This window comes from Amblyraja radiata, unplaced genomic scaffold (assembly GCF_010909765.2).
Source record: "Amblyraja radiata isolate CabotCenter1 unplaced genomic scaffold, sAmbRad1.1.pri scaffold_940_ctg1, whole genome shotgun sequence".
Taxonomy (NCBI): Eukaryota; Metazoa; Chordata; class Chondrichthyes; order Rajiformes; family Rajidae; genus Amblyraja; species Amblyraja radiata.
The window spans coordinates 17,273-38,735 of NW_022630937.1; the positions used below are offsets into that span (position 1 = coordinate 17,273).

Sequence of the window (21,463 nt, forward strand, 5' to 3'; positions counted from 1 at the left end):
AATACAAAGCCACATGAAGTCTCATCACAATTAAGATTAATGAATACATCATTAGCAGATAGAGATCACACAAGGCCAAAGATAAGCATCTTCTTACGTGGCTTGCTCTTCTGTATAGTATACGTCCAAAGTATTATCTCAGTTGTTTTATCTCCACAAGCACTGCCTGAGCTGTTGAGCATTTCCTACACCCATAATCTGCATTCCACCACAGCTTTAATATAATAACAAGAAACTGCAGATGCTGCTTTATACCAAAGACAGAGAGAGGTGTCAGAGATAGTCCAGATGAATTTGAGTGCAAGGTGGAAGTTACTGGTGAAATTAATTACATTAACAAGTTCTGCATGGCGCAGGAGGCAGCCCTATGCATCATCGATGTAGCATAGATAGAGTTGGGAGATGGTGCCAGTGTATGCCTGAAACAAGGACTGCTCAATGTAAAAGACAAAAAGGCAGGCATAGCTGGGGCCGATGTGAGTGCCCATGGCTACACCTTTAACTTGGAGAAAGTGAGAGGAGTCAAGAGAGATGGTGCTGAGGATGAGGGCAAATTCTGCCAGACAGAGGAGAGTTTAGTAAATGGAAATTGATTGGGTCCCTCCTCACCTTGCCTCACCTGGATTCTCACCGATTTCCCCCCCCCCCCCCCCCCCCCTCCCCCTCCCCCTCCATTCACAATTTGCAACTCTTCAAACTGTCTGTTCGCACCTTCTGATTTAATCTCTGGCCTTTGTTTCAACCACGTCTATCAAAAACTCCCTCCCTATGTCCACCCATTAGGTGCCATTCTTTGTTCAAGAAGGAACTGCAGATGCTGGAAAATCGAAGGTACATATTCATATTCCGCATATTCATATTCGGATATTCCGAGCCTGCATCCGGAGTGCATGAACATTGAATTCTCCCAATTTTGTTAGCCCTTGCTGTCTCCTCCTTTTCCTTAGCCCTCGGGCTGTCTCCTCCCATCCCCCAGCCCTCGGGCTCCTCCTCCTCCTTTTTCCTTCCTTCTCCCCGCCACCCCCCATCAGTCTGAAGAAGGGTTTCGGCCCGAAACGTTACCTATTTCCTTCGATCCATAGATGCTACTGCACCCGCTGAGTTTCTCCAGCATTTTTGTGTTGCTTCACCTCTCACTCAGCTCCCCCCCACCCCGCAATCAGTCTGAAAAAGGGTCCCGACCCAAAAAATTACCTAGGTATGTTCTCCAGAAATGCTGCCTGACCTGCAGAGTTTCTCCAGCACTTTGTGTCCTTTTGTACAAACCAGCATCTGCAGTTCCTTGTTTCTACTTATTTTCCTGTAACCCTAATGTGAATAATTTGTGCCCTTAGATTTCTGTTACTTTACCCATTGAAAACATTTCCAAAGAAATGTGGCCTTATTCTTCCCAGCAGAATGTATTCTACCGATAATATGTCTTCTGAGTTGGGAATCATTTCTCCACAGCCCACAAAAGCACACCTTAGAGCAACTGGCTATGAAAGGCCTACTGTAAATCTGAAAACGCATCATTCAACCAAGGGCATGCAAATCAAAGGTGGATTTTTTTAAACCTGCTTAACAGAAGGAATGTGAAGCTAAGGGAGGTAAATGGGTTTGAATAACCAATCAGCCAAGATCAATTTAAATGTTGCACAAGTTCAGAGTACTGAATGCCTTTTTCCAATTATCAAAGAGGAAAGATTACACATAAAGGGCACATAAGAAAGGAGGAATCTCAACTTCATCAGTAATCAAAAATAAATTCTAGCGATCATGTTCCCTTGCCATTTACTTTCTGACGTGTTACAGATCACCCTGCATATTGACCAGGGATGTTCCAGTTTTAAAGGGTCTCGACCCAAAATGTCACTCATTCCTTCTCTCCAGAGATGCTGCCTGACCCGCTAAGTTACTCCAGCATTTTGTGTCTTTCTTCAGTTTAAACCAGCATCTGCAGTTCCTTCCTACACGTGCTCCAGTTTAGTCTATTTAGTTATCTGTGAGGAAGCAGGGAACGGTAAATCCGAATGAGTACCCCACTGTCATCGGAGATCTCATCAGTAAGCGTGCAGAGGTCAACATGCCAAATAAGTCAATTCAAGTGTTCCCCAACCAGAAAGCATGGATTAACTGTGAGAGCCACTCCCTAGTGAAGACCAAGTCTGAAGTGTTCAAGTTGCCCAACCTGTACAGAAAATGTAGGTATGACTTTTGCAAAACTGTCAATAATCCAAGAGACAATTCCAGGCCAAGCTGCAGGCTTGTATGCTGCAACAAACTATGCAGCAAAGCCAGGCCAAATCACTGGCAATATCACACCCTTCCTCAACAAGCTCAATTTGATTTGATTTGATTCCTTTATTGTCATTCAGACCTTTCGGTCTGAACGAAATTTCGTTGCCTGCAGTCATACACAATAAATAACAAAACATACAATAAACACAAATTAACATCCACCACAGTGAGTTCACCAAGCACCTCCTCACTGTGATGGAGGCAAAAGTCTTAGTCTCTGTCTCTTCCCTCCTTGTTCTCCCTCTGCGCTGAGGCGATCCAGGCCGAAGATGCCGCCCTCCAGTCCAGCGGACCTCCGTAGTGATGTCGCCGCTGCCGAAAGCCGGAACGCCGTCTCCGCTCCGAGTCGGGCCACCGCTGCCTCAGCTCCGAGTCCCGCAGCCTCAGCGAGTCGGGCCACCGCTGCCTCCGATCGAGTCCCGCTGCCTCAGCTCCGAGTCCCGCAGCTTCAGGGAGTCGGGCCACCCCTGCCTCAGCTCCGAGTCCCGCTGCCTCAGCGAGTCGGGCTACCGCTGCCTCAGCTCCGACTCCCGCTGCCTCCGCTCCGAGTCCCGCTGCCTCAGCTCCGAGTCCCGCTGCCTCAGCTCCGAGTCCCGCTGCCTCAGCTCCGAGTCCCACTGCCTCAGCGAGTCGGGCCACCGCTGCCTCAGCTCCGAGTCCCGCTGCCTCAGCTCCGAGTTGGGCCGCTGTCGAAAGCTGGAACGCCGCATCAGCGAGTCGGGCCGCCGCCGCCACAGCCCCGAAGTCGGCCAGCCTCGCATTGTAAGTCCTGGCTGGCTCTGCCTCCGGAGCCTCGAGGTCGGTCGCAGTTGGAGACCGCCAGCTCCGCCATTAGGCCTCAGCGCAGACGGAGACAGAGAAGAGGGATACGACAAGAAAAAGTCGCATTCCCCCGAAGGAAGAGACAAAAAAACATGTTTCACCCCCCCCCTCATAACATAACCTATTAAATTAAAATTTAACTAAAACAAGACAAAAAAACAACAACAAAAAGTAAAAACAGACAGACTGCAGGCGAGCCGCAGCTGTTCAACAGCGCCGCCGCCATTTTAAACAGAATGCCATCACCTTCCCTGACAGCTCATGTGTGACTGTACATATGGTCACCGTCAGAGACGTCACACCAGCCTTCCTGACAGCAAACGCAACTTTTCAGGGCCTGCGTGGACCAGCCGGTAGGAGTATTCGTGGACAAATTTAATCTCTCCCCACACCATTCTGAGGTTATTACCTGCCATACGACGACCATTATTATCCCAGTGCTAAATAAAAACTAAGTGGTGGGTCTCAATGGTTACCCTCCAGTGGCTATTATCCCACCATCAGCCTACCAGACTGGAATTCACTTACCACTACAACATGTCCAGGACAGACACTATCCCCCTGCACCTTCCATTCATCCCTGGAGCATCTAGATAACAAATGCACCTATTTCAGACTGCTATTTATTGACTATAGCTCTGCCTTCAACACCATAATTCCAACCAAGTAATTTCCAAACTCCTAGAGCTAAGTCAGCGACCCTCTATGCAACCTTATCCTTGATTTCCTAACCCATAGACTGCAATCATTAAGTCCTCCATAACAATTCTCAATATTTGTGCCCCATCAGGCTGGGTCCTCAGCCCCTAACTATACTCACTGTATACTCTCAACTGTGTGGCCAAACTCTGCTCTAACTTCATTTACAAGTTAGCAGATGACACGACAACAGTGGGCTGGATCTCAAATAATGGTGAGATGGGGTACAGGAAGGAGCTAAAGGGCTTAGTATCTTGGCATCATGACAATAACCTCTCCCTCAATACCAGCAAAATAAAGGAACTGATCACCAACTTCAGGAAGCAGGATGGAGTACATGCTCAATCTGTATCAAAAGTGCTGTCCTGGAGATGGTCGACAGCTTCAAGTTTCTAAGTGAAAATATCACCAACAGTTTGTGGTCAAGGACCACTCGCAGCCCAGTCATTCCCTTTTCTCCTCACTCCCACCAGGCAGAAGATAAAAAAACTTGAAAACACATACCATTAGATTCCAGAACAGCTGCTTCCTTCCTTTTATCATACTATTGAACAGATCTCTCATAAGCAAAGGATACATTCCCAAACTCCCAATCCACTTTGTTGTGGCCCGAGCACTTTCTCTGTGGCTGTAACACGATATTCTCCATCTCTTTTGCAGTACTTGATGTATATGTATGACATGATTTGCTGGGATAGCCCACAAAACAACGTTTTTCATTGTATTTCAGTACACATGACAATAATAAAACAATACCAATAATCATGAAATCATCTTTTAAACTATCTGCGAATATAACAACCCCCTCATTTCACCTTTCTCCAGGTTAGCAACATCTTTGAAAAAATGTCAATAGGCAAGATGTCAACATGAAAAACAGATAATATTTAAACAATTAGCTGGGTTAGAGAACAATCGAAAGAAAAACAGCATTAATATGTCAGGTCAATTACTTTACACTGGGAATAATTCCAATTTAAAAATTCAGTAATTCTAATATACACTTTGTTTCTTACAGGCACTGCCTGATCTGGCACACACTATAATATTTTTTGTTTTTATTTCATAATGTCCAGCAGCAACAGTTATGTTAGTTTTGGAATTAAGTGACTGAGACATATTTTTAATTAGGCATTGTTTTTCTAGGCATGGATAATTCAATGCTTATTAAATTAAAAATAATTTTAGTTTTCAGATACCTCTCTCAATCCCTTCCAAATAATGCACCTTCCAGGAATGTCTCTTAAATCTGTTTCAACTTTAAACTTGCAGAGCCAAGCAATTTTCATCCAAAAACTGTTGTGAATTATATCAATTGTTAAACCTATTTACTGCTCTTTTCCCACCACGCCCACCAACATCCAGAATATACTGATTTGATTTACATCGGGGAGACTAAGCGTAGGTTGGGCGATCGTTTCGACGAACACCTCCGCTCAGTCCGCAATAACCTACCTGAACTCCCGGTGGCTCAGCACTTCAACTTCCCCTCCCATTCCCAATCCGACCTCTCTGTCCTGGGTCTCCTCCATTGCCAGAGTGAGCAACAGCGGAAATTGGAGGAACAGCACCTCATATTCCGTCTGGGGACCTTGCGTCCGGATGGCATTAACATTGAATTCTCCCAATTTTGCTAGCCCTTGCTGTCTCCTCCCCTTCCTTAACCCTCTAGCTGTCTCCTCCCACCCTCCCATCCGCCCGCCCTCAGGCTCCTCCTCCTCCTCCCCTTTTCCTTCCTTCTCCCCCCCCCCCCACCCCCCATCAGTCTGAAGAAGGGTTTCGGCCCGAAACGTCGCCTATTTCCTTCGCTCCATAGATGCTGCTGCACCCGCTGAGTTTCCCCAGCAATTTTGTGTACCTTCCAGAATATACTCACTCAGGTATGGGCAACATAGATAGAGCAGCTGTTGGTCAACCAATGGAACAGAATCCTAAAAAAATAGGAAAAGCGTACAGTAAGTCAGTAGACCAAGGTGTTTTCCAGAGAAGGACATGCAATTGTAATTGATGACGCGCCTTAGTGGTTTTGGCTTTTTTGTGATTAAATTTGACAATATCTATAAAATTCACTTTCCAAGGTGGTTCAAAATAGAGAATTAGATGCTCTTCCTCGAGAGAAGGTTGATATGTGGTCAGATATAAAATTTTCGACAATTCTACAAGCAAGCTGGTATATTTGAATATGAAGGTACTAGAATTTAAAACCCTTAAGGAGAGTGGTCAGTTTGTCCTTTGAATATACACTTGGCAACAACAGATTTGTTAATGTCAAAGTAACAACATTGTTATTTTTACAGAGATAAAAGAATATTGAATTAAGAACATAAAAAAGTCGAATCTTTTACCTCAGAGCCATTTTACTGTTTCAATTCTGTATCCTGTGATTTCCTTAACGTCTAAATATACAGTGATCCCTCTCCTCAATATACTCAGCTTACCACAACCCTCGAGTATGGAATTTTCAACCTGTCAGTTTCCAAAATAACTTTTAAGTCGTTCTCTAGGTCCTGAGCAAAATCGTGTCATACCCAATTTGGCACATATGATATATAGTGTTCCCTAATTGATCAATCACTTTGTATTCAATTAGTGTTATGGAAACACGCGCTGCAGCAGAACTACCTATGTTACTGTCATTTTCTCTCTAATCATTGTGATTCCCCACCTCGTGTCCCTCTCCTCTGTCACATCTGAATCTTCTGTGGAACATTAAGCTGCCAGCCCTGTCCTTCCCTCAAATTGTGTCCACGATTGTAATATTATGATAATTCCAAGTGATGATCTATGCTCGAATCTCATCTGATTTACCTGAGGCTCCTTGAATTAAAGTAAATGCAGTTAAAGACAAAGATGGTAAAATTTGAGAACACTGCATGAGATGAGATATTGAAGATTTGATCAGTGGAAAAAAAAAAGGCAGATATTGGCAATTGAGATTGAGGGAATATAATGCATAGGAAAAAACTTTAAAGTGAAATTAGGAGGACAAAAAGGGATCACGATATACCCGTGGCCAGTAAAATTATGATATATCTCAAGATATTTGATAAGAGATGAGGGGCAGGACAAAGCTTGGCAAGTGATAGATGGTTACAGTAGAGGTGTGTTTTTTATAAGCAGATGGTTGGACAAAGGCCAGAGATGAAAAGATTGTTGCATCTTTGTTAGCCTCGGGCTCGGTGCCAGAAGACAGGCAAATAGCTATTGTTTAGTTAGTTTAGAGATACAGTATGGAAACAGGCCCTTTGGTCCATCGAGTCCGCACCGACCAGCGATCCCCGCACACTAACACCAGCAACACACACTTGGGGCAATTTGCTTATACCAAGCTAATTAACCTACAAACCTATACGTTTTTGGAATGTGGGAGGAAACTGCAGATCTCGGAGAATACCCATGCAGGTCACGGGGAGAACGTACAAATTCCGTAGACAGAACCTGTAGACGAGATCAAACCCAGGTTTCTGCCGCTGCAAGTGCTGTAAGGCAGCAACTCTACCGCCACCTTTGTTTTGTTTTGTGCGTTGTTGCTCCTTTATTTAAGAAGAGCAACCGGGATACGCCAGATAACTTCAGGTCAGTGATCTTTCAAGCATGGAGAATTATTGGAGAATATCCAAAGGTGTAGGATTAATACTCATTTGAAAATTCAAGGGCTGATCAGGATCAGTCAGCATGGCTTTATATGGGTGAAATCCAGTCTCAGTAATTAGTTTTTTGTGAACATTAATGAAGGAAGTGTTTCTACACGACTTAAAGCATTTGACAAGGTCCTGCACAGTCGGCTGGTATAAAAGGTTAAAGTGCGTGGGATCGAAGGTGAGCTGGCCATCTATTCAAAATTGGCTTGGTGATAGGAGCAAAGAGTAATGGTGGAAGGTTACTTTTCTAATTGGAAAACTGTGACGAATGGTGTACCACAAGGATCAGAGCCTAGGCCTTTGCTGCTTGTGATATTTTTAATGATTTGCATGCAAATGTAGGAGTTCTGATCAGTAAGTTTACATATGACAAAACAGTTGGTGTGTTGACGGTTGTCCAAGGCTACAGCAGGAATACAAATCAGATGGAAAGTTTAACGGAGCAACGGCAGATGGAATTGAATCCTGACAACAACAAGGTAATTCAGTTTAGGCAGTCACAGACAGCAAACAGACACAGACACTAACCTATCAGCCCGCAAGCCTTTGTGGGAGGAAGCCAAAACATCCAGGGGAATCCCACATGATCATAGGGAGAACATACACAGTTAGCACCAAGGTGTTTGGCACTGTGGGAAGCAGCTCTACTGGTTGCACCATCATGCCGGCTTGTGTCAAATAGGGGTAGGGCATATACAGTAAAATGTAAGACACTTTGTGGACCAGATATCAACGTTGCCATGGCATGTAAGACAGGAGAAAGGTTGGACTTCAAGTAAAAATCAAGTATTGTGTGCAGTTCTGGTCGCCACACTAGAAAACACACCTGGATGTTATCTGGATTGGATAGGTTTAAGATGAGAGGAAGGAGTTGTAAAGGAGATTTGAGACTAATGTACTTTTACACGGGGAATGATTGATATCTGATGCTCGCTACCAGACGAGGTGGAGGAGTTTGGATATAATTACTATGGTTGGTTTTGAATTAGAATCCATATCTGGAATGAGCTGCCAGAAGAAGCTATAGAAGCAGATAGAATTACGACTTTCAAGACATTTGGACAAATACATTTGGGCCAATGCAGGCAACTGGGACTAGCCCAGAATGACAACTGGGTCAGCAGGGACAATTTAGGCCCGTTTTGGTGCTGTACAGCTCTTCGACTCAACAAACATGATTGTCATTATTCAGCAATTTGTTAAACTTATGATTGATCTAATTAAATGACAAATAATAAGTTGTTCTAAAAATATTCAAATAACATAATCATTTTGCTACAGATTGGGATAATAAAACCTGGAGATATAAATCCATTTTGATAGATTACTTACTAAGGCTTGGTCCGATACATTGGTTCCAAATTCATCAATCTTCTCTTCATTGAAGAATATTTCTTCAGGAACTACAGGAATCTAAGAAGATTTCAACAATGCAACAATGATTTAATTTTTGACGAAGACTTTTCAAAATCTAGTTTATTCTTAGTTTGTTCACACAAGGCCTCACCTCTCAAAATGGAAATAGAAATTTTGCCCATATTTAGGATTAATTGAACTTTTATGGATGAAATCGATGCTATTTTGCAAATATTTGAATAATAAAATTCCAATTAAGAACAGAATTTGCAACTCATAAACATACCATTCGGCCCAATTTGGTTCAGCTGGAGTTCTTCCTACTCCACATCATTAAATTCTAAACTTTTCCTGTCACACACTGAGCAAGCTTTCTTTTAAAATGTATTGAAGTGACTTGCCTCAGCGATTCTATGTGAAGTTCCAAGGTCTGATCATTCACTTGAATATTAGGTTTGCTGACATTCAGGATGGAAAGTTGTTGGTGCCATGTGATGTGAACATGGGACACCAATTTTCCTGTAGTCAGGCACGGGCACCTGGACCCCGGCAGGACAGGCTTCTCATTGGCATTAAAATCATTCCCTAAAATTGTGGGCAAAGGCTGTAAGACTCTGAATTACTCTTTCCATATTTTAATTTTGTTGGAAACAGACATACATACGTGAATTGAGAGTCCCACATTAAGCTGAGAGACATTTTTTGAAAGTGAACAAGGAATATTGATTAGTAGGACTGGATGTTACAATCCCTAAGGTTCTTCACCACAAATGACACCCGGTATTCTTGGGGGTGACCACTAGGTGATTTTGCTACCAATCAGACACATCTTCAGTTGTGTACCCCAACATCACTGGGTGTTTCGGCCTTTTATCACAAGACACCCTCAGTCGAGGCAGGCCCACCGCAGGGTGATCAGCCCTGGGTGTGTGTTTTATGGTTAGCCTCTAGATGGTCACGTGGCAGCCCAGATAGCATCTTTTCTCTTCAGCCAAAGCCAGTGACTGCTCCATTCTGCTTTTTTCCTTCCATCTTCCTCTCTACCGCTGACTGTGGCTGGTTGGGCTCTGGACTCGTGTCTGTTGGTGGGACAGTACTTGGTAGAGCTTCGCCTGGGGTGCTGATACCCTGTGGACTGTGGTGGTTAACCTGCCACTGGGCTTAGAAGGTAATGGTCAATGCGAGGCCCCACACCAAGCTCTCCCAGGTACTTTTCGCTGCCCTGGTGGATCTTGAGACCCTTCTCTGATATTATCTTTTCAACTTTATATGTTCAACTTTAATCACATTTTCTGATGACACAGAAGCCCATCTCTTTTCAGCCCATCTTGTCAAAGCCGGCTCTCAATTTAAAGTAATTGCCTCACTAATCTTCCTGTAATGTATTTCAACACATTCTTTTGAACAACTCCACAGATTCTATTATTTACATACACACTTGGGGCAACTTACAGTGGCTAATTAACTTTCCAACATAACATCCTGAGTCATAGAAGTAAAAGTGTTTGTGTCCTCAACTTTTAATATGTTTTTTTCCAAACAGCCTTGAGTGCTGCTTTGGACCTTAATGGTCAGAATTCAAGGAAGGGTGACTGGCAGATCATGTATCACATTTCCCCCTCCTATTTAATACACATATTTAATATCATTTCATACAGTGCCCAGTTTCAGGAGAGAGTCAAGCCATTGAATCTGTACTGTGCAGTGTTACAGTGGGGATTGTGGTCCCACTTGGTACCTGTTGTTCTTAGACAGTCCCTCTAACAGGTGAATGACTTGTGTCCAAGAGGTGGCTCAGGGTTTGGTGGGTGGCGAGTTTGTGGGACAGTATGCTCCTGCTGTTTATACATGGATTCTGTGCTTCAATGTGTGGTCTTAAGCTTCTCAAATGCTTGATTGATTGAAAGATGCAGCATGGAAACAGGTCCTTCGGCCCATCAAGTCCATGCCAACCATCGATCACTCACTCAGATGAGTTCTATCTTATCCCACTTTCCCACCTACTCCTACACATTAGGAGGAATTTACAGAGGCCGATTAACCAACAAACCCACACATCTTTGGGGTGTGGGAGTAAACTGGAGCAGCTGGAGGAAATCCATGCATTAAAGGGAGAATAAAAAGGTTCCACACAGACCGTACCCGAGTCAGCAATCAACCCAAACACTGCGAGACAGCAGTTCTACCAGCTGCGCCATCCCTTTTGAGCTCTGCCTCTACTTTGAGCAGTCATGGACCGGAGATTCCAAGGAGTCTGCGGTGATGTTGCATTCTTCAAGGAGGCTTTGGGCATATCTTTAAATCTTTTACTCTGTCCACCTGGTAATCTCTTTTCAGTGCAGACCTCAGTTTTGTGAGTGGTGTAGAGTATTCAAATGATATGACGGAACATAATCAAGTGGGGGCAATTTGAATTTCAATACATGGGAGTCAAGGAGGGTGGTCAAGAACCAGAGGACATAGGTTTAAGGTGATGGGGAAAAAGATTTAGTAGGAATGTGAGGGGCAACTTTTTTTACACTAATGATGGTAGGTATGTGGAACGAGCTGCCTGAGGAGGTAGTTGAGGCAGTTACTATCACAACATTAAAACACATTTTTGGACAGGTACATGAATAGGATAGAATTAGAGGGATATGGGCCAAATGCAGGCAGGTGGGACAAGTGTAGATGGGGCATGTTGGTCGGCATGGGCAAGATGGGCCAAAGGGCCTGTTTCCATGCTGTATGGCTGTGACTGTGTATTATCATCCATTCACTCCACACACTTGCACACATACTTCACAATTCAGCAGATTGCTGTATTAATAACAAACCTTTTTTTAAGTTATGAACTAGCTTCAATCCCACCCATATTGGATGGATTGCAGACCCTGCTTGTCATAGAATCACACAGAACAGAAACAGGCCCATTGGCTCACCATGCCCATGCACCTACAACAATCCCAATCTTTGTTAATGCCCCCAAAGCATGGGGGTCAAGCCGCATGAATTCGAAAAAAAATCCTGAGGCCCAGTCATTAAAGTGACCATTACTGATCCCCCAGGTGACTGAAATATCACAGTGCAATGCTCTTGGGCGGGGAACTGCTTTCAGTCAAATTGTGGATTCAATCTGCAGCTATTTGATGGGCCAAAATAGGTGCTTTCCAACTCCTCTGCAAAGATTTCACTCAAAACGGTCTAATCATCATGTAACAGCAATGGGAAATCCATTGTAACACTTGGGATATGTCAGTACAGGTCAAAGAAATCTAGTATGTTCATGAAACTGTGCACGTACTGAGAAGACAGTTACGTGGTGAGTAATTTCAAATAACATAAATAAAACCAACAATATAGAACTAGGACAGGAAGGAGAAAACGGTATGAATAGGTTTCAAATTAAAAGAGGGTTGAGGCCCTTAAATTAAATAATTTAAACAAAAAGTTTAATGAACAACCGTAATCACCCCTTGAAATTCTCTAAATGTTGATGATTTTACTTTGTTCAAATCATTGATGGGAAATTTTTCAATTGCTAGAGCAAAACAGGCAAATAAACGGACGTGGAATTTTTTTCTTGAGCAATGTCGTGCTATTTGTATAGATTCCACTGTCCATTTACTGTGTTTTCAGTTATCTTCAGGAGCTTCTCAGTGTTAATATGGTAGCTCTTGATTCCCCTACTCTGGGTAAAAGACTATGTATCTACCCTATCTATTCCCCTCATGATTTTATACATCTCTGTAAGAGCATCTTACATCCCCCTACGCTTCAAGGAATATACTCTTGCCCACTCTCCCCTTATAACTCAGGCCCTCAAATCCTGGCAACATTCTGGTTTGCATGCTATCCAGTCAGTGAAAAGACGATATATAAGAATACAATCAAACCGTCCATAGGGCAAGGATGAAGGATACTGCATTTAGTGCAAGATATAACATTAAAGTCTGATAAGGTCCAATTAAAGATTGTTCAAAGGTCTCCAATGAGCTAGATGTAGCAATGTTACAAAATTTTGAGATTTTAAAAATCAAGTCTGTAATTTATCCCATCAGATAAAGCATAAAAATAAGTTTAATTTGACACCTAATTCACTTTCATATCTCAAGTATTTAAAAAGTTATGGCCATTTTCATACTGGGAAATGAGCATCTTGTTCCCTATTGATTTTCTATGGACATAACAAAAAAGCTGTGATCGTGAACAGTCAAAAGCCCATAACTTTCTTAAAAATTAAGAGAACTGAATGAAATTTTCAGTTATCATAGATTGAAGCATTCTGAAACAAATATAAAATAATCTTACTTGGATGACCTGAAATTAAAGCATATAATTAGTTAGTTACCTAATTGTAGCTAATTTCAGACTTCAATTACTAGATCTAAACATCTATCCATTTCTTAATAAATGATTAACATTTTTAAATAGCCTAAATATCCAAATAATATTCACAAATAATTCACAATAAAACATGATTTTTAAATCTCATTTACATTAATTTATAGGCCAAATGGAAGGAATTTAGTGTTCAATTGCTGCAAATTAAAGTCCATTTTAAATCAGCTTTCCAGTGGGTCCCTGTGGAACGCGCTGGTTTAGAACGTTCACATTGCGGTAGATTTGTGCCCCAAATGCCGAGAAAAATACTGCGGGATATAATGGGCCCAAATTGAGCTACTCGCAATATTAAACTTTGTATAAAGGGTTCTTTAAAAGCCCTTTTTAATGTAAAAATATACAACCTAACTTCTGTGGTTTGCTTTATGAGACCCTGCGGTTGCTGGCTGTCGCGGGTTTAAAGATTGATTTTTAAACTACTATAACTATTATTCAAGGCCTTTAAACCTAATAATAGCTTTTGCGACGGGGTCTTCCAGCGATTTTTCGTTTAGAGAAAATCGCGTTTTAAACCCGCCCCCTCTAAACGGCGCCAAAATCGCGCACACCCACAACGGCAGATTTTCAACGACGCTTCAGGTAGGCTTTGCAACATACCTACTAGATGGGAGGGCTGGTGAAAGAACGTTTCAGCTGCTTGAAACTGAAACGGGAGGAAACTGTCCCTGAACCTGGAGGTATGAGTTTTCAAATTTCTGTAACTTTTGCCCGATGGGAGTGGGGAGAAGAGGAAGTGACCAGGGTGCATTTGAAACTATCTATACCAAAGCTCCAATGCATTCAATCAGAGCAGCAATCTCATCACATATGGTGAATATGCTCCCACAAAGTTGTTAAAATAGGGAAGAGCAATCCTAACACATTGTTTAAAAAATCTTGAAGCGAAAGCTGGCAGCCCAATTAATCGTATTCATGAATTGTTGCATTTATAAATTAGAAATCAGTCAAACATTTGAAAAGCACATGACACAATATCCAGTCACTTCACACACTAAATCAAATCATGTAACTTTGATTACTTGCCTGGAAGAGCCAACCGAGTACTGCAAGAATCAGCAGCTTGTTCAGGTAATTTTCCTTCTTTTCACTTGTTAGAACAAAGCATCTGTTTGATGAACAAGAGCAACATTTTATCATTTCAAAATAATCTCTTGGTTCTGCTGTCCTGTCTATATTCCTCACCAGGAGAATGTCGTTATGTTGCAGATAATCATTTACATTTGCAATGTATATGTGGTATTTCTGGATTCAGCTTTTAAAAAAAATATTGAAGTAGATGATTCTGATATATTTTAATGCAATTGAATATTCTGAATGCAAGCCATTTTTAGATTCATTCATTCATTCATTCAGTCCACTAACACCCATACATATACATACTGGAATAATAATGTGACATCATTCAAGACCAACATTTTGTTGGCATGCCTTTCACTGTGAAAGTTTAATTGATACAGAAACTGATTTAAACACATTTTCAGTTTTTATTGCAAGTTTGCAGCATTGCAGTTTTGGATTTTCATTTGCTGTTCCTAGGCCTTTGCAGCACAATAACTGACTGTCTCATTTGTTCTAGTGGCCACACGGTGACAAAATAATTTATCGGTGGTAAAGAGTTGAGAAAATATCCTGAGGTGTGAATGATGCAATGATCAAGGTTCTTTCTTAGTTCTCACTACTGCGGGCAAATAACAAATAGCCATTCATTGTGAACGAATGTTACTGTCAATCCATAGTTGCCCTACTAATCTTGGCTGTACATGATAGGCCATGACATACAGAATTAACATCCCCTGATCTGAAGAGGGAGCCCATTCAGTAAATCTTCTCTCCTCCATCCAAAATGACACTATTTTAATCAATGTCATCGAATCATAGAATCATACATTGTGGAAACGAGCCCTTCGGCCCAACTTGCCCATGCCGACCAACATGCCCCATCTACACTTGTCCCAACTGCCTGCATTTGGCCATATCCTTCCAAAACCTATCCTATCCTTGTACCTGTCCAAATATATTTTAAACGTTGAGATAGTACCTGCATCAACTACAGGCTGAACATCGATTTTTTTCAAACAGATAGTCTGTCCACTCCAATAATCCAGACAAAATGACAAGAGTTCAGTTTAAATTCTCTGAGCAGTCATAGAGGGCATTGCGAGTGGTGAACCCTCTATCCGGACCTGTCCCTCCATCGTAAAAGTGTTAATTGTTTACATTTAAACATTGAAATCCCTCATTGACCTTGTCTAATTCTATCTGCTGGCTCAATGTTGTCAGTTTTTCATGTGTCAACTCTGCTTGCCCCCAGGCACCAGCTCATAACCCCTCCTCCCACCATTCTGTTCAATTTTCCGCTTACCCTGTAGAGCTCTAAACTTGCTGACAGACCTTCTGTAATTTACTGGGGAACTTTACTGCTTCGCGAAATCCCATTTTAATAGTGGTCTGAATCTTCTCTCCTAACTGTTTCACAAAGACATCCAGTAAACCCTCGTTTTTATGACAACCCTTATAATGGATCTTGGATATACAGGACGGACCTGCCGACCCATCCCTGGCTCCCACTGTTCTCTCCGGTCGTTTAGAGCCCAGGTTCTAAGCCCTCCATCGACTTGCAAGGTGCACCAGCGAGCCCTTCTTCACCCACCATACGGTCCGGTGACACAGCTGTTTTTGTGGCTCACTTACTAGCCCCTGGCGCCAGCGCTATCTTCGGGCTGCCACCGGCAGAACGTGCTCAGTCATCGTGGGGTTCCCTCCCCTCTCACCTGCAGGAGGAGTGACGGGAGAAGCAGGCAGCCATGGTCGAACGGGGAGTGGACAAAGCCATCGCTGACAGCAAGAAACAACCCAGTGTGGGCAAGTTGGGCCAAAGGGCCTGTTTCCATGCTGTAAGGGTCTCTGACTTTCCATCCTTGGAAAAAAGACTATAACAATCTACCCTATCTACACCTCCCATAATTTTATAAAGTCTTTAAGGTTATCCTTCAGCCTCCAGCACTCCAGGGATAACTAGTCCAGCCTATCCCATCTTTTCTTATAACTTATAAATGTCCTCCATTTCACGCAACATTCTGGTGAATCTCTTCACTCTTTCTTGGGCAACCAAATCCATTCCAAACTGTGGTGACCAGAACTGCACACAATATTCCAAGGGTGGCCCAATTAATATATTGAACAGCTGCAGGATGATGGCCCAACTCTTATCCTTAAGCTGTCAGGCAACCATGAACTTTCAGGCAACTATGAATTTGCAGGACAAGGTCCCTCTTTACGTCAATGCTGCTAAGGTCCTTGCCATTTACTTTATATGTCCAGCTAGTGTTCAATGACAAAAAATGCATTACTGCACACCATTAAAATCCATCTACCATTGCTTCACCCAACGTTCCAGCTGAATCCAAGTTCCTCTGTACCTTTAGGTAACCATCAATTCCACTAATCTTCATGGCATCAGCAAACTTACTTGTCAGACCACAGACGTTTTCATCCAAGTCATTTATATATATATCACTTTTTATATAGAACAGTATTTAAAGAAACATTTCTTAATTATCAATTCTCATTCATTACAATGCCAAATAAAGATTCATGCATAACCACCTAACATTCATATTAAATCAGATGTTGTCCTTTAAAATGGCAAGCCGAGGATTAAGAAATTTGGAAACGAGCAAAGGAGAAGCAAATAGTGAAAATAATCTTGCACAAAATATTTTTTTAAACTTCAACTATCCTGAACCTATCTACTGCTTTCTTAAATGATCACGTTACAAAAACAGTCTTCCAGCTCATTGAGACTCATCCATAATCCAAGGAATCTCATATGTATAAAGGAACTGCAGATGCTGGTTTAAACTGAAGATAGACACAAAATGCTGGAGTAACTCAGCGGGATCGGCAGCATCTCTGGAGAGAAGGAGCGGGTGACGTTTCGAGTCCTGACATCTGAAAAAGGGTCTCGACCCGAAACGTCACCCATTCCTCCTCTCCAGAGATGAAGCATGTCCTGCTGAGTTACTCCAGCATTATGTGTCTATCCAAGGAATCTCATGCTTCCTTGTAAGATAGATGGCCACTTGATCCATCAAAACTATGCCAGCTGTATACACATATGTTTGAGCAGTGGACAAATTAGTTTGGAGTTTCTTACACATTTTAAAATTGCTGTTGTGCCGAGAGGAGACACCTCATTCTAAAGACAGCACTTTCAACAGGATAGGACTCAATCAGTATTGCAGTGGTGTAGCAGCCTATAGTTGTTCTGAAGCTTGCAAGACACTGTTCAAACTGTCACACTTCTGACTCAGAAATAAATATGCAAACACCAAGCCCGGGGTGATATATCAAGTATCCAACATCTTAATGTTATAAAGAAATGAATAACAAAAGCAAATGTGCTCAGTTACTATCTCCTGACACCCACCTGTGTAAATGCAAGATGAGAGTAAACGCTTTGTGATAACAATCCAGGAATGGTGCCACATGGTCCATCATGCTGAGAAACTCCACCACCCAGGGTACAGTTAGAATAGTACGCCGGTTTTTAATTGACCTTCTCAGTAACTCATATATATTTAGAACAGGCATGGTCTGGGCAAGAAATAAGAAGAAAGAAAACTGACAGCTTAATAAATTTAATTTAGAATCTCAGATAGGCTTTTTGTTAAAAAAAAATATTTAAGATAAGGCACCAGAAGAATCAAGGGGCTTGTGTGGGAGGATATTTTACAATTTCCAGCTAGATAATGAAACATCAATGGAGAAGATAATTAATGGGAACGGAATTCCAATAGGTAATGATGTGAAGGAAAGAAAGATGGATAAGATATCAAAGCCAGTTTTGTGAGAAGGAACATGAACAGCAGTAAATGATGTGGACCCTTGAGGTCACGATCATCCAATAAGATATAACCGATTCAATCGTTAGCATTTTCATTTCCGATCTCTATACCCAACATTTCTCAGCCTTGATTACTTTGCAACTCAGATCCAAAGCTCTGTCATAATTGGATGACTCTTGATCCTGAGGCTGCTACATCTTCCCCATTACTCTCGTCGTATTTCCTATTTAGATTTTATGATTTGTTTTCAAATTCCTTTTTACTCCTATTTTCTATTTCCTCCTATTGTTCATTTTCTTTTAATATCCTTAGTTGATTTCTAGAAGTTTCCATAAATAGTTAGTCATGGATGATCCAAATTCCTAGATGGCATGTATCGTGGTTGAAAAATATTTGTATCAATCTATTATGAACACACTGACTTCATCAACTTCACGACTAATTTCCATCCTGCACTCATTCATTTGGACCATCTCCGACATCTCCCTACCGTTTCTAGAAGTTTCTTCCTCGACTGCAAATCCAAGGCATAGCTATGGGCACTCGCATGAGCCCCAGCTATGTCTGCCTCTTTGTAGGGTACATCGAACAATCACTGTTCCAGGCGTACACTGGCCCTATCCCCAAACTCTACCTCCGCGACATTGACTACTGCATTGCTGCTACCTCCTGCACCCATGCAGAACTCACCGACTTCATCAACTTCACGACTAATTTCCATCCTGCACTCAAATTCACTTGGACCATCTCCGACTTTTCCCTACTGTTTCTAGATCTCCGTCTCCATCACAAGAGACAGACTATTGACTGACATCTAATACAAACCCACTGACACCCATATCTATCTAGACTACACTTCTTCCCACCCTGCTTCCTGTAAAGACTCTATCCCCTCCTCCCTGTTCCTCCATCTACGCCGCATCTGCGCCCGGGAGGAGGTTTTCCATACCAGGTCATCGGAGTTGTCCTCATTCTTTAGGGAACGTGGGTTCCCCTCTTCCATTATAGCTGAGGTTCTCACTAGGGTCCCCTCGATATCCCGCCGCTCCGCTCTTGCTCCCCCTCCCCCCATTCGTAGCAGGGTCAGAGTCCCCCCTGTCCTCACCTTTCACCCCATCAACCGTCACATACAGCATATAATCCGCCACCTCCAACGGGATCCCACTAATGGCCACATCTTCCCGTCTCCACCCCTTTCTGCTTTCCGAAGAGACCGTTCCCTCCGCAACTCCCTGGTCAACTCGTCCCTTCCCACCCAAAACCACCCCGTCCCCAGCGACTTTCCCCTGGAACCGCAGGAGATGCAACACCTGTCCCTTTACCTCCCCCCTCGACTTCATCCAAGGACCTCAACAGTCTTTCCAGGCGAGGCAGAGGTTCACTTACACCTCCTCCAACCTTGTCTACTGTATCCGCTGTTCCAGGCGTCAACTCCTGTATTTGGGCGAGACCAAGCGCAGGCTCAGCGATCGTTTTGCTAAACACCTTTGCTCAGTCCGCCTTAACCTACCTGATCTCCCGGTTGCTCAGCACTTCAACTCCTCCTCCCATTCCCAATCTGATCTTTCTGTCCTGGGCCTCCTCCATTGTCAGACTGAGGCCCAACGCAAACTGGAGGAACAGCACCTCATATTTCGCTTGGGTAGTTTACACCCCAGCAGTATGAACGTTGACTTCTCTAACTTCAAGTAGCCCTTGCCTTCCCTCTCTCACATCCCCTCCCCCTTTTCCCACTAGTCTTACTGTCTCCGACTACATTCTATCTCTGTCCCGCCCACTCCCGACATCAGTCTGAAGAAGGGTCTCGACCCGAAACGTCACCCATTCATCCTCTCCAGAGATGCTGCCTGTCCCGCTGAGTTACTCCTGCATTTTGTGTTTTGTATCAATCTATTTGTTTCTATTGTTTCCTTCAAACACCATTTATTGCAAGAATTCTTTATTGTCATTTCAAATTGTGAGCATATACATTTATAAGTTTACTTTACAGTTGTTATCTATTCAAACTGCCATTTTGCTAAGTATGAAAATAAATGTTGGGGGGAAATGACTGACACATTGTAGAGAATGAAATAAGGGAAATTAGGTCTAGAAATGTCATTGTTCAGATGATAAATAGTTAGATAAACTTAAAAAGTAACTTAACACCTAAAATATCTGTACTAGAGCCAAAGGAAATTAATGCTTGTACCTTATTCCTCAGAAAAATACTAGTCTCTTGCATTTCTCTCGTTGGTCGATCTCCTGTACGATAAGGGAGGAAAGTGAGGAAACCCAGAAACTTAGCCAGTAATCTTGTAGTCATCAAGACCGAGGCAAAATGTTGCTTCTCATTCTGCAATAAACAAGAAAATATTGCAATAAAAAATGTCACCTATTAACAGGATGACATTAAAGCAAAATATTAAAAAATATATTGATAGTTCTTAAACAAGTGCTTTGAAAGGAAGGAGAGAACAATAAGAGTTACCATCTCAACACCTCCTCAAACCTGTTTATTGACATATTTTGGTGTCAACTGAGTAAGAGCACGTGCTGAGTATTCAAAGGCTTTGCAGAAAATAACTTCATAGACTTTTTAACTTCTATCTTTAATGACTTTCAAGTGTTTGTCTTACGACATTCTTCGGCACATACAGTGCCCTCCATAATGTTTGGGACAAAGACCCATAATTTATTTATTTGCCTCTGTACTCCATAATTTGTGATTTGTAATAGAAAAAAAATCACATGTGGGTAAAGTACACATTGTCAGATTTTAATAAAGGCCATTTTTATACATTTTGGTTTCACCATGTAGAAATTACAGCAGTGTTTATACATAGTCCCCCTCCATTTCAGGGCACCATAATGTTTGGGACACAGCAATGTTATGTAAATGAAAGTAGTCATGTTTAGTATTTTGTTGCATATCCTTTGCATGCAATGACTGTTTGAAGTCTGCAATTCATGGACATCACCAGTTGCTGGGTGTCTTCTCTGGTGATGCTCTGCCAGGCATGTTTGGCAGCCATCTTTAGCTTATACTTGTTTTGGGGGCTAGTCCCCTTCCGTTTTCTCTTCAGTATATAAAAGGCATGCTCAATTGGGTTCAGATCGGGTAATTGACTTGGCCAGCTCCAACGAGCCATCTTAATCCTGACCTCAAGTGCTGTGTGGAATGTGCATATTCTCCCTGTGACCACATGGTGAAACCAAAATGTGTAAAAATGGCCTTTATTAAAATTTGACAGTGTGCACTTTAACCACATGTGATTTTTTTTTCTATTACAAATCTCAAATTGTGGAGTACAGAGGCAAATAAATAAATGATGGGTCTTTGTCCCAAACATTATGAAGGGCACTGTATATGATGTTGATTCATTTCTCAGAATCGAAATCCAGAATAATTTTTCTTTCATGTATTCAAATCCCTTAATTCCATCAATTCGCCCA

At 42.3% G+C, this 21,463-nt stretch overlaps 1 protein-coding gene across 2 annotated transcripts in view; it reads right to left on the minus strand.

The window, feature by feature from the left end:
- LOC116970485 (codanin-1-like) overlaps positions 1-20,385 on the minus strand; it is a 35,769-nt gene extending 15,384 nt beyond the window's left edge. For both annotated transcript variants that reach the window (XM_033017132.1, XM_033017131.1), the window contains exons 1-5: positions 20,220-20,385; positions 17,611-17,777; positions 14,205-14,286; positions 8,775-8,855; positions 5,678-5,732 (exon numbers count right to left, since the gene is read on the minus strand). In XM_033017132.1, the coding sequence (XP_032873023.1) occupies positions 5,678-5,732; positions 8,775-8,855; positions 14,205-14,286; positions 17,611-17,777; positions 20,220-20,333 (499 nt within the window). In that variant the 5' untranslated portion in view covers positions 20,334-20,385. The remainder of the gene's footprint in view (positions 1-5,677; positions 5,733-8,774; positions 8,856-14,204; positions 14,287-17,610; positions 17,778-20,219) is intronic.
- Positions 20,386-21,463: the final 1,078 nt, after the last annotated feature.